General features: G+C 46.5%; 1 protein-coding gene across 1 annotated transcript in view; it reads left to right on the forward strand.

The window, feature by feature from the left end:
• The window catches only part of nhej1 (nonhomologous end-joining factor 1), a 289,544-nt gene that overhangs the window by 264,105 nt on the left and 11,037 nt on the right, over nucleotides 1-14,402 (forward strand). The window contains exon 5 of the mRNA XM_085986798.1: nucleotides 5,623-5,737. Coding sequence (XP_085842924.1) covers nucleotides 5,623-5,737 — 115 coding nt within the window. The remainder of the gene's footprint in view (nucleotides 1-5,622; nucleotides 5,738-14,402) is intronic.

Consider the following 14,402-nt stretch of genomic DNA (forward strand, 5'->3'; position numbering starts at 1 on the left):
GCTGAGCATTTCCAGCATTTTCTGTTTTTATTTCAGATTTCCAGCATCCGCAGTATTTTGCTTTAGTGTAAGGGTGGGAGGAGGCTCCTGTGGCGCACAAACACTGGCACGGACCAGTTGGGCCTAATGGCCTGAGCGGGGGAGTCAAGTGACAAGCATCTCTCCCGCCCAACGATAAACTTCACTGCGCAAAACCCGCTGAAGCACACCCGACTGCCGCGGGGAGGAAGGAGGGAGTGGAATTTCCTGATGTCCCTGCAGATAAAGTTGTCTGGCGGCACATTGCATGAACCAAGCCACGCATACATGATTGCTGCCCAGGTCGCACAGTAACAACAGGCTGCCGAGCACAACGACACACCCCAGTTAACATCTGAGTGCTTTGAATTACAGTGCACTGCTGCACAGTCCATTGACAGTCATTGCTTCTTTACAGTGACACTTCATTGCCGTCTGTAAGGAAGACTATGTATAGATGAAAGAAAAGAAAGAAAGAACTTGCATTTATATAGCGCCTTTCACAACCTCAGGACGTCCCATGGCGCTTTACAGCCAATTAGGTCATTTTGAAGTGTAGTTACTGTTTTAATGTAGGAAACGCGGCAGCCAATTTGCGCACAGCAAGCTCCCACAAACAGCAATGTGATAATGACCAGATAATCTGTTTTAGTGATGTTGGTTGAGGGATAAATATTGGCCCCAGGACACCGGGGAGAACTCCCCTGCTCTTCTTTAAATAGCGGCTGTGGGATCTTTTACATCCACCTGAGGGGGCAGACGGGGCCTCGGTTTAATGTGATGATTATTAGATAATCTGCTTTTTATGTGTTGTTTGAGGGATAAATATTGGCCCAGGACACTGGGGAGAACATCCCCGCTCTTTTTCGAAATAGTGCAGAAGGGATCTTTTACGTCCATCTGAGAGAGCAGACCGGGCCTCGGTTTAACGTCTCATCCGAAAGACGGGCCCGATGACCCATTTGGATCTGTAACATCTTCACTCTTTCCCCCCCCCCTCTCCGCCTACCAAATCTTCAACATCGGTGTGCGAGGTGTCGAGCTTAAAGTCTAAAAAGCTGGTGGGTTGTAGGAGAAAGGACAGATTGAGGGAGTTGAAGAGTTCCACGGTTTTGAGATCCTGGGAAAGAATGATGTAGTGCAGTGCGAATGGATTTGAATACACTGAGGATGCAAAGAGGAGAAAAGATATATCGGGATGGACAGTTTTGCATTATACACGTCCAATATGAAGTCCACCTTGTAGGTGACACATTTTGCGTGCTGGGGTATTAATTTGCAACTTTTTGAGACACTTGGGAGTCAAGTCATGCCACAGAATGACTGTGGAGGACAGAAGTATATATACACACGACAGCTTTCACTTTCCCTCCCAATCCATCTGCTGGAACCAGCAGCATTTCAAAAAAAGAACCTCTGCTCTGCTTTGAGGATTTATAGATAATAACAGATACCCGGGAGTGAGTTACAGGCTGGAATCTAATCGAGTGGTTCGGGTGGTTTATATATAGAATAACAGACACCCGGGAGTGAGTTACAGGCTGGAATCTAATCGAGGGGTTCAGGTGGTTTATATATAGAATAATGGATACCCGGGAGTGAGTTACAGGCTGGAATCTAATCGAGGGGTTCAGGTGGTTTATATATAGAATAACAGATACCCGGGAGTGAGTTACAGGCTGGAATCTAATCGAGGGGTTTGGGTGGTTTATATATAGACTAATGGATACCCGGGAGTGAGTTACAGGCTGGAATCTAATCGAGGGATTCAGGTGGTTTATATGTAGAATAATGGATACCCGGGAGTGAGTTACAGACTGGAATCTAATCGAGGGGTTCAGGTGGTTTATATATAGAATAACAGATACCCAGGAGTGAGTTACAGACTGGAATCTAATTGAGGGGTTCAGATGGTTTATATGTAGAATAATGGATACCCGGCAGTGAGTTACAGGCTGGAATCTAATCGAGGGATTCAGGGGGTTTATATATAGAATAATGGATACCTGGAAGTGAGTTACAGGCTGGAATCTAATCGAGGGGTTTAGATGGCCTCATAAATCATGAGAATGAAGCTCGAGCACTTTATGACCATCACCAGAATCTCAAGGTGAAATCACTTCACTGATATCACTGTAAGGTATCTGTTATCAATGGATGAATGCCAACATTCCCAGGTGTGGAAAACACCTGCCTCTTAAACTTAACTGCACCTTTCTCCAAATGCAGAGCCTTCCGCTGGGCAAATTGTGCTGCACCGCGAAACTGTCCTTTGTCTAAAATCCAGTCTGGCCTAGCAATGTCACGGTTAGCTGTGCAGGTGTTCCAGAAGGGGACTGCTGAGTGTATAGAACGCCCATGCTATCTGCTACACTTTGCCCCTTGCGCTCAGGGTGTGAGAGTGCGCATTAGAGCTAATTAAGGAGAACCTTTGCCACCTTATCTGCAGAGAAAATCCTGCTGTTTACCCGAGGATTGTATTGATTATTTTATTTTTTTACTGTGCACCTGGGTGGCTGCGATATAACTGGAGGTAAGTTAACTCATTCCAGTCCAGAGACTCATCTCGACGTTCAGAGAAATTAATGTGAGCGAACTTGCATTTATACAGCGCCTTTTACATAGAAACATAGAAGATAGGAGTAGGAGTAGGCCATTCAGCCCCTCAAGCCCACTCCGCCATTTAATGAGATCATGGCTGATCATCCAAATTCAGTACTCTGTCCCTGCTTTCTCCCCATATCCCTTGATCCCTTTAGCCTCAAGAAATATATGCAACTCCTTCTTGAATATATTTAATGAATTGGCCTCAACTGCCCTGTGTGGTAGAGAATTCCACAGGTTCACCACTCTCTGGGTGAAGAAATTCCTGCTCATCTCAGTCCTAAATGGCTTACCCCTTATCCTTAGACTGTGACCCCTGGTTCTGGACTCCCCCGCCATCGGGAACAGCCTTCCTGCATCTAGTCTGTCTAGTCCTGTCAGAATTTTATAAGTTTCAATGAGATCCCCTCTCATTCTTCTAAACTCTAGCCACTATAAGCCTAATCGACCCAATCTCTCCTCATACGTCATTCCTGCCATCCCAGGTATCAGTCTGGTGATTCTTCACTGCACTCTCTCCATGGCAAGAACATCCTTCCTCAGGTAAGGCGACCAAAACTGCACACAATACTCAAGGTGTGGTCTCACCAAGGCCCTGTACAACTGCAGCAAGAGATCCTTGCTCCTGTACTCAAATCCTCTCGCTATGAAGGCCAACATACCATTTGCCTTCTTAACCGCCTGCTGCACCCGCATGCTTACCTTCAGCGACTGGTGCACAAGGACACCCAGGTCTCGTTGCACTTCCCCTTTTCCCAATCTATTGCCGTTCAGATAATAATCCGACTTCCTGTTTTTGCCACCGAAGTGGATAACCTCGCATTTATCCACATTGGGCAGATGCATGGCAAATGCAGTATAATCACCCAACCTGTCCAAATCGTACTGGAGTTTCTCTGCATCCTCCTCACAGCACACACGCCCACCCAGCTTTGTGTCGTCTGCAAACTTGGAGATATTACATCGAGTTCCCTCGTCTAGATCATTTATATATATTGTGAATAGCTGGGGTCCTAGCACCGATCCCTGTGGTACCCCACTAGTCACTGCCTGCCACTCGGAAAAAGACCCATTTATTCCAACTCTTTGCTTTCTGTCTGCCAACCAGTTCTCTATCCAAGACAGTACCTTACCCCCAATCCCATGTGCTTTAACTTTACACGCTAATCTCTTATGCGGGACCTTATCGAAAGCCTTCTGAAAGTCCAAATACACCACATCCACTGGTTCTCCCTTATCTATTCTACCAGTTACATCCTCAAAAAATTCCAGTAGATTAGTCAAGCATGATTTTCCTTTTGTAAATCCATGTTGACTTTGTCCGATCCTGTCACTGTTTTCCAAGTGCTCTGCTATTACATCTTTTATAATATACTCTAGCATTTTCCCCACTACCGATGTCAGGCTTACCGGTCTGCAATTCCCCGTTTTCTCTCTACCACCCTTTTATTACGACTTCAGGACGTCCCAAAGCGCTCGATGGCCAATTAATTATTTTTGAAGTGCAGTAAATGTTGACTAGCACACCAGTTTTAACTCCCCTGCTTATCTTCAAACAATGCCATAGGATCTGTTACGTCCACCTGAACAGGTAGCAGAGGCCTCAGTAGCATAAGGTATGTCATTAGCTGGTTGATACCTTCTGTCCCTGCTAGTGATCAACCCCTTCCTCCCACTCTCTTTCTTTCTTTCTCTATTTCTTTCTTTCTTGTTCCCTCTCTTTCTTTCTCTGTCTTTTTCTCTCTCCTCTTTTTCTGTCTTTCTCTCTCTGTCTCTATAATTATCTATTTTTATTTGTTTATGGGATCTGGGCGTCGCTGGCAAGGCCAACATTTATTGCCCATCCCTAGTTGCCCTTGAGAAGGTGGTGGTGAGCCGCCTTCTTGAACCGCTGCAGTCTGTGTGGTGAGGGTACTCCCACAGTGCTGTTAGGTAGGGAGTTCCAGGATTTTGACCCAGCGACGATGAAGGATCGGCAATATACTTCTAAGTCAGGATGGTGTGTGACTTGGAGGGGAACTTGGAGGTGGTGGTGTTCCCATGCGCCTGCTGCCCTTGTCCTTCGAGGTGGAAGAGGTCGTGGGTTTGGGAAGCCTTGGCGAGTTGCTGCAGTGCATTTTGTAGATGGTACACACTGCAGCCACGGTACGCTGGTGGTGGAGGGAGTGAATGTTTAAGGTGGTGGATGGGGTGCCAATCAAGCGGGCTGCTTTGTCCTGGATGGTGTCGAGCTTCTTGAGTGTTGTTGGAGCTGCACTCATCCAGGCAAGTGGAGAGTGTTCCATCACACTCCTTACTTGTGCCTTGTAGATGGTGGCTTTGGGGAGTCAGGAGATGAGACACTCGCCATAGAATACCTAGCCTCCATCTCAGCCTTCCTTGCCTCTTCCTCTATTGATGATCATACCATTCCCATTGTTCCTCAGTGTCTACATTCCTTGTCTATATGCTGCCCCTCGGTTACATCATCTGACAGCATGGTGTCAGTTTCCTTCTGTATGCTGATGACACCCAGCTCACCTCCCTGCCACTCCACTTGACCCAACAACCAGCAATGTGGTCGTCCAACATCAAATCGCAGATGTGCCAGAACAACAACTTGCATTTATATAGTGTCCCAAGGCATGTCACAGAGGGAATAGATGCATTTAATGGGAATGCTGATTAGAGTTAGATGAAGTAGGGTAGGAGGGGGCTCGTGTAGCCTGTTTCTGTGCTGTAAAATTCTATGTAATTCTCTGGACCCTCTCCAATGCATCAGTGTCATTCTGAAGACGAGGTACCCCAAATTCTCCTAACGTTCCAACTCGTTATGAGTTGAGTTACTGTTATTTGCTCTGGGCTATTGTTGAAATTAGACTGGTTTACGCCTGGGACCACCTACTCAGTGCTAACACAGGGGGCGCCTGCGAGTCACCAACCGAAAGTTACAGTCCATGGAGAAACAGGTGGAATGACACTGCACTCTAACGTGTCACTTTGGGATCTCTTTTGTTGCAGAGTCTGTCCGAGGCCATTAACGTGCAAGACGGAAGAGTGTTTAACACTGAGCTCCAGCGTCTCTACACAACGATAACAGCGGCCAAGGCAAATCAGAAAAGAGGACATGACTCGGGTAGGTGCATACAATGTGTGTGCATCGTATGATTCAAGTAGCGACCACTGATTGCACTGGTCATTCGTTCTTGTGTGTCAGTTGAGCGGGACTGGCAGAGTTGGGCATTTAAAGCGAAGGTGCATTACACTGACTTTCTTCCCCGCCCCCCCCCCCCCCAATACTAATTGTTATAAAGAATAGTATTTATACTGTTGCTGAGAACTCTCAGCTGACTCTTATTTCAGTGTTGTATACAACAACGTGCATTTATATAGCACCTTTAATGTAGTAAAATGTCACTTCACAGGGGTGTAAACAGACAGCAATTGCCGCCAAGCCAAAGAAGGAGATAGTAGGACAGGTGACCAAAAGCTTGGTCAAAGAGGTAGGTTTTAAGGAGCAACTTAATGGAGGCGGAGAGGCTTAGGGAGGAAATTCCAGAGCTTCGGGTCTCCTGGGCAGCTGAAGGCAATGTTGGAAGAAAAGTGAAGGAAGTGGGGGATAGACAAGAGGCCAGAATTTGGGGGAACGCAGAGATCTCAGAGGGTTGTAGGGCAGGAGGAGGTTAAAGAGATAGGGAGAGGGGCGAGGCCACGGAGGGGTTATTTACATCAGAAATGCTAGTTTTGGGCGACCTGGGATAAGAAGACATTTTGTATAAACCTTCCCCTTACGTGGCACCGTGACGTACAACTTCTCCTTGAAGTGTTTCTGCAATCTGTGTTAGTTGTTCCTCCTCCGGATTCATCCTGTTTCATCCCAATGGCAACTGTGAAACAACCTAGGCAAGGGCAAAATTGTAGTTGTTTATAATTACAACGTTGGCCAAATGCCCTTACAGCAATGTCAAAAGCTCATGCGGCCAGTTCTGTTTGCCAGCTGCAGTGATTGGCCTCCCTGGAAGCAAACCAAAACCCACAAGGTGATGTTCTGTGCCTCCAGAGATCTGTAGATTCTCTCGCTTGAGTGTCAGCTTGGAGTGTTGGCACTCGCGTCGCACTGCAAGATTTGAGCACATAATTGGTTCAGAGATAGTCAGTATGGATCTGTGATGGGTAGGTTATGTCGAACTAATCTATTTACATTTTTTGACGGGGCCGCTAGCATAGAATCATAGAATAGTACAGCACAGAAGGGGGGCCATTCGGCCCATCGAGCCTGCGCCGGTGAATAAGGGGGCGGCATCTATGGATGTTGTCTATATAGACTTCCAGAAGACATTTGATAAGGTTCCTCACCATAGACTATGAGCAAAAATGAGAGCTGTTGAAGGTCAGGGGGAGATAGCTAGGCCTTTCCCTTTTGGACATGGTCACTGCGTGACATTTATGTGGCACCCGTGTTACCTGCCACTGGTCAGCCCAAGCCATGTCCTACTGGGGAGTTGTGAATGAGGCTGAACCCTTTGGAATTGTCAACTAACAGTTTCATTCCTGACCTTATGACGCAGAGAAGGTCGTTGATGAAGCAACTGAAGGTATTGGACAGTGGACCTAAAACAACAACAACTTGTATTTATATAGCGCCTTAATGTAGTAAAACATCCCAAGGCGCTTCACAGGAGTATTTTAAGGCAAAAAGTTTGACGCCGAGCCACATAAGGAGATATTAGGACAGGTGACCAAAAGCTTGGTCAAAGAGGTAGGTTTTAAGGAGCGTCTTAAAGGAGTAAAGAGAGGTAGAGAGGCGGAGAGGTTTAGGCAGGGAATTCCAGAGCTTAGGGCCTCGGAAACAGAAGGCACGGCCGCCGATGGTTGAGCGATTATAATCAGGGATCCTCAAGAGGGCAGAATTAGAGGAGCACAGATATCTCGGGGGGGTTGTGGGGCTGGAGGAGATTACAGGAGAGAGGGAGGGGGGAGGCCATGGAGGGATTTGAAAACAAGGATGAGAATTTTGAAATCGAGGCGTTGCTTTACCAGGAACCCATGTAGGTCAGCGAGCACAGGGGTGATGGGCGAACGGGACTTGGTGCGAGTTAGGACACGGGCAGCCGAGTTTTAGATGACCTCAAGTTTACGTAGGGTAGAATGTGGGAGGCCAGCCAGGAGTGCGTTGGAATAGTCGAGTCTAGAGGTAACAAAGGATAAGAGTTTCAGCAGCAGATGAGCTGAGGCAAGGGCGGAGACCGGCGATGTTACAGAGGTGGAAATAGGCAGTCTCAGTTATGCCGCAGATATGTGGTCGGAAGCTCATTTCGGGGTCAAATATGACACCAAGGTTGTGAACTGTGTGGTTCAGCCTCAGACAGATGCTGGGGAGAGGGATGGAGTCAGTGGCTAAGGAACGGAGTTTGTGGCGGGGACCGAAAACAATGGCTTTAGTCTTCCCAATATTTAATTGGAAAAAATCTCTGCTCATCCAGAACTGGATGTCGGACAAGCAGTCTGACAATTTAGAGACCGTGGAGGGGTCGAGAGACATGGTGGTGAGGTCGAGCTGGGTGTCATCAGCATACATGTGGAATTTGAGACTGTTTTTTCGGATGATGTTGCCAAGGGGCAACATGTAGATGAGAAATAGGAGACGGCCAAGGATAGATCGTTGGGAGACACCAGAGGTAACAATGCGGGAGCAGGAAGAGAAGATGTTGTATGTGATTCTCTGGCTACGATTAGATAAATAAGAATGGAACCAGGCGAGTGCAGTCCCACCCAGCTGGATGACAGTGGAAAGGTGTTGGAGAAGGATGGAGTGGTCAACCGTGTCAAAGGCTGCAGACAAGTCAAGAAGGACGAGGAGGGATAGTTTACCTTTGTCACAGTCACAAAGGATGTCATTTCTGATTTTGATGAGAGGCGTTTCGGTTCTGTGGCAAGAGTGGAAACCTGATTGGAAGGATTCAAACATGGAGTTGCGGGAAAGATGGGCACGGATTTGGGAGGCAACAACACGTTCAAGGACTTTGGAGAGGAAAGGGAGGTTGGAGATGGGGCGGTAGTTTGCAAGGATGGAGGAGTCGAGGTTTTTTTTTAAGGAGCAGGGTGATGACGGCAGATTTGAGGGAGAGGGGGACAGTACCTGAGGAGAGAGAACCATTAACAACGTCAGCTAACATGGGAACCAGAAAAAGAAGTTGAGTGGTCAGCAGTTTGGTGGGATAGGGTCAAGGGAGCAGGAGGTGGGTCTCATGGACAAGATGAGCATGGAGAGGTCATGAGGGGAGATCGGATAGAAACTAGAGAAAGATGTGAGTTCAGGGCTAGGGAAGGGGGGAACCTTAGAGGAAGTTTGGTCTGGTGGGCTAGGGGAAGGAAGGGAAGTGGCAGAGACAGCTGAACGGATGGTCTCAATCTTAGAGACAAAGAAGTCCATGAGCTCCTCACACTTGTTGTCGGAGGTGAGGGTGGAGAGACAGAGGAGAGGGGTTTCAGAAGATGGTTAGTGGAGAATAGAAGCCGGGGTTTATCTTTGCAATCCAGAATGATTCTGGAATAGTGAGCAATTTTGGCAGACGAGAGCAGGGCCCGATAATGCTTTATGTGGTCCAGCCAGATCTGGTGGTGAATGGCTAAACCAATTATCTGCCATATCCGTTCAAGACTGTGTCCCTTGGACTTAAGGGAGCAAAGATGAGGGCCGTACCAGGGGGAATGGCCAGGGTGAGAGAGAGTAATTGTTTTAATAGAGACTAGGTCATCAAAGGTGGTGGTGAGGGTGTGGCTGAGCAGATCAGTAGCTGCAAAAATGTCAATTTGAATGGAGGGCCAAAGGCTGAACAGTTGGGATTTCATAAGTTCAGTTGTAAGAGAGTTGAGAGAGAGTTTTTTCCAGGGGCGGATACAGAAGGAAGTAGGGTTGGGGTGGGTAGAAGGGGGATGTAGTTGGAGAGCGATATGAGGAAATGGTCAGAGATGGACTTACCTGCGATTGACATGATGGGATCACAAGACACTATCCGAAGAGTTTTCCCAGTGTCCTGGTCAGTGTTTATCACTCAACTAACATCATGAAAACAGATTAGCTGGTCCTTCATCTTATTCCTGTTTGTTGGATCTTGCTGTGTGCAAATTGGCTGCAACTTTATCCTACATAATAATAGTAACTGCACTTCAAAAGTAATTGACTGGTGCTTTGGGACATCGTATAAATGCAAGTTAGTTTCTTTCCCTCTCTTTCCTTCTCTCCCTTCCTTTCAGCTGTATGCCAGCTGTGGCTCAGTGGGCAGCACGCTCGCCTCTGAGTCAGAAGGTTGTGGGTTCAAGTCCCACTCCAGAGACTTGAGCACAAAAATCTAGGCTGACACTCTACTGAGGGAGTGCTGCTGCACTGTAGGAGGTGCCGTCTTTCGGATGTGACGTTAAACCGAGGACCCGTCTGCTCTCAGGTGGACGTAAAAGATCTCATGGCACTATTCGAAGAAGAACAGGGGAGTTATCCCCGGTGTCCTGGCCAATATTTATCCCTAAATCAACATCACTAAAAAAACTGATCATTAGCACATTGCTGTTTTTGGGAGCTTGCTGTGCGCAAATTGGCTGCCTCATTTCCTACATTACAACAGTAACTACACTTCAAAAAGTACTTAATTTGCTCTAAAGCGCTTTGGGACAACTGGTGGTCGTGCAAGGCGCTATATGAATGCAAGTTATAGAGAAGTGGGAATCGGAGCCCATTAAGAAAATTGCCACGTGGGAAAGGCACTTGCAAAATCAATTCCTGAGCTGAGTTAGGGCCGGGTGAGGCATTGTTCGGAAGGTGAAAGGGCGTGATCTTAGCAATGGGGCAAGTGCAGCATAGGAAGCCCAGCTCACCGTCCGAGGGAGCGAGTGACGAGGCTGCACATCTCTAGGCTCAACCAGAGCAAACATTTGGGGAGGTTGATGGAGTCAAAGGCACATAGGAGCTGCAAAAAAGATTTGCTAGAATGATACCAGAACTGAGAGGTTTTACCTATCATCGCTCTACCATTGGCGGCCGTGCCTTCAGCTACCAAGGTCCTAAGCTCCGGAATCCCCTCCCTAAACCTCTCCGCCTCTCTACCTCTCTCTCTTCCTTTAAGAGGCTCCTTAAAACCTACCTCTTTGACCAACTGCCCTAACATCTCCTTATGTGGCTCGGTGTCAAATTTTGTTTGATAATCGCTCCTGTGAAGCGTCTTGGGACGTTTTACTACGTTAAAGGCGCTATTTAAATGCAAGTTGTAGTAGTAGTTGTAGGAAAGATTCTCTAGAAAAGAGAAGGCTGAGGGGTGACCTGATAAAGGTCTTCAAGATTATGACGGGGTTTGATCGGGTGGCCATAGAGAAGCTGTTTCTACTTGCGGGTGAGACCAGAAAGAGGGGCAATAAATATGAGATGCATTTAAGGGGAAACTAGATAAACACATGAGGCAGAAAGGAATAGAAGGATATGTTAATGGGGTGAGATGAAGAGGGGTGGGAGGAGGCTCGTGTGGAGCATAAACACCAGCATAGACCTGTTGGGTCGAATGGCCTGCTTCTGTGCTGTAAATACTTTATAACAACAGAACAAGGATGGTTTTCAGGTTTACCAACATTGAACTGTGGCAAGTTAGTACTCATTCAAGTTTAGACATTGGGCAGCCAGTGGGATTGCAGAGCACCAGCCTTGCATGAATGTTTTTCGATGCTTTGGCAACATAAGATGTACCTTGTCATGCCAATAAAGCGATTTGAATTGAATTGAATTGAATTGGAGAGGTAGAGTTGGCTGTTGTACATGTGGAAAGTGGCCCCATGCTCAACTCCCAGTTGAACAAAAGGAGAGGAAACGTCAGAGTTTCTGAATTCTGGTCAGAGGAGAGTCTCATCGAAACCTGCTGTCCTTGTAAAGTGAGATAATGATATGATGACAGCTGGCAATTAGCACTTCTCCGTAATACATCACATTTTATATTGCATAATGATTAACAGCCTTGTTACTGTAAGCAAAGTATGTCACATAGTTCCATTTGGATTAAGGATTCCCAGATGTGTATCAGTAGAACCAAATCAGTGTGGAATATTAAAGTGTTGTGGATAGATTTGACCCACACGCTCGATGGCGTAGGTGTGAGTTTTGAGACGGCTTTGACGTCCTTTTACAACAGTGCTGTCTCAGTGCAAGACCAGTGTGGTTATTGTCATGAATTGACTAGACATGAAGGATCATTTTCTGCTGGCGAGGAGCCTCATCGGCAGAACGCATTGGAAGTTCAGCCACGTGCCGCACACGACCTTCTGACCATTTCCTTTTAATGTGGGCATCGCGGGCAAGGCCAGCATTTATTGCTCGTGGTGGTGGTGAACCGCATTCTTGAATAAGTGGCTCGCTGGGCCATTTCAGAGGGCAGTTAAGAGTCAACCACATTGCTGTGGGCCTGGAGTCACATATAGGCCAGACCGGGTAAGGACAGCAGATTTCCTTCCCTAAAGGACATTAGTGAACCAGATGGATTTTTACGACAATCCGATAGTTTCACAGTCACCATCACCATTACTGATACTCGTTATTTTATTCCAGGTTTATTTAATTGAATTTAAATTCCCTAGCTGCCATGGTGGGATTTGAACTCATTGAATGGCGGAGCAGGCTCGAGGGGCCGAATGGCCTACTCCTGCTCCTATCTTCTATGTTTCTATGTCTCCAGATCATTCGTTGCTATGTCTCCAGATCATTCGTTCCTACTGTTTACATCAACTGGAGCATTGCACGTAGCACCCGCCCTCCCAAACTTCCGATACAAGCACCAAGCGGGTGAGGCACCCTGCCAATACCACAATGTCGGAAACTTGGCTCCAGAGGGTGCTGCTGGATAGGGTGCACTGTGACACCCACCAGAGGCCAAGGAGTCTACGGCGGAACAAACTCTTCCACCCAAGACCTTTATAAAAAATGAATGGATATACGGTGAGGTTGCAATCTTTTAAATTCGGGTGACGTTGACTAACCTTGCTGCTTCCAAGCGCCTTAGAATTATTTTCCCACTCTTTCCTGCCCCTGCCACCCCCTCCCCTCTCAGGGGGTGGTGAAATACCTGCTTTCCCCCATAGCAATGTAGCTGTGATGGGGAGATCTGCAGTGTGGGGGAATGGCAGATATGAACCCAAGTTGTGCCCAGCACCAGTTGTTAGTTTTCCACCACACTGTCTTCTTGCAGTTGGGGTGTTTGGGTGAACGAAGAATCGTAGAATGACACAGCACAGAAGGAGGCCTTCTGACCCATTGTGCCTGTGCCGGCTCTTTGAAAGAGCTATCCAATCACTCCCATCGCCCTGTAAATTTTTCCCCTTCAAGTATTTATCCAGTTCCCTTTTGAAAGTTGAATCTGCTGCCACCACCCTTTCAGGCAGCGCATCCCAGATCATCATAGCTCGCTGCGTAGAAACAAATTTCCTCATGTCGCCTCTGGCTCTTTTGCCAGTCACCTTAAAGACTTAGCTGCGCGTGGTTTCAAGACACTTAGCGGGTCATTTTGACTTTGTGCGACGCTGTAAAACGGGCAACGGCGAATCGGCAGCCCATTTATCATCTCTTCCCCATTTTTATTTCCATTGGAAGTCAGGGAAAATGGGAAGAGGTGTAAAACGGGCTGCCGACTCGCTAGTGCCCATTTTACACCATCGCACAAAGGCAAAATTACCCACATAGTCCTCGGTTTAGAAAATTGGCACTGCTGATCAGAAAGTCTGTCAATCTCATATCCTGATTCTGTCACTGTTAAACACACACTCGCAAATCTTGTATCCTTATAGAGAGATGGCAGAGATATTAAATAATTACTTTGCTTCAGTATTTACCAGGGAGATAGAACAGGTGGAGATGACATCGGATGATGAGATTAGTAATGAGATAAGTGTAATTAAAATTTTTAAAAAGGGGGATATATTAACTAAACTAATCAAACTCAAAGAGGATAAAACCCCTGGTCTGGACAGATTACATCCACGTATTTTAAAAGAATCTAAGGAAGAGATCGCAGAGGCATTACTACACATAATTAGTCATTCGTTAGGAAAAGGAGTAGTGCCAGAGGACTGCGGATAGCTGACGTAATACCGATATTTAAGAAGGGAGATAGAACATGCCTAGGAAACTATAGACAAGTCAGCTTAATGTCGCTGGTAGGAAAAATAATGGAATCCCTACTAAAGGAGAAAATAGAAGAACATCTAGAAACAAAAAATATAATAATAAATAGCATGGATTTCAAAAGGGAAAGTCTTGCTTGACCAACTTCATTGAATTTTTTGAAGAGGTAACACGGTAACAGTGTAATTTATCTAGATTTTCAAAAGACCTTCGATAAGGTACCACATAATAGACTGATGAACAAGGTCAGGGACTGCGGAGTCAGGGGACAAGTAGCAGAATGGATTGCTGACTGGCTTCAAGACAGAAAGCAGAGAGTGGGAGTAAAGGGTCGCTATTCACAGTGGCAGAAGGTGGGAAGTGGTGTTCCACAAGGATCAGTGCTGTGTCCACTGTTCGCAATTTATATTAACGATTTAGACCTTGGCATCAAAAACACAATTTCTAATTTTGCGGACGACACCAAATTGGGGGGTGGGGGGATAGCCAATACTGAGGAGGACTGCAACAAATTACAGGAGGACATTAATAAACTTGCAGAATGGGCATATAATTGGCAAATGAAGTTCAACACAGATAAATGTGAGGTATTACATTTTGGTAAGAAAAATAGGGAGGTCACATATTACTTAGAAAATACAAAGCTAAA

This window comes from Somniosus microcephalus, chromosome 4, assembly GCF_052327205.1.
Source record: "Somniosus microcephalus isolate GS21.2 chromosome 4, FLI_Smic_1.0, whole genome shotgun sequence".
Lineage (NCBI taxonomy): Eukaryota > Metazoa > Chordata > Chondrichthyes > Squaliformes > Somniosidae > Somniosus > Somniosus microcephalus.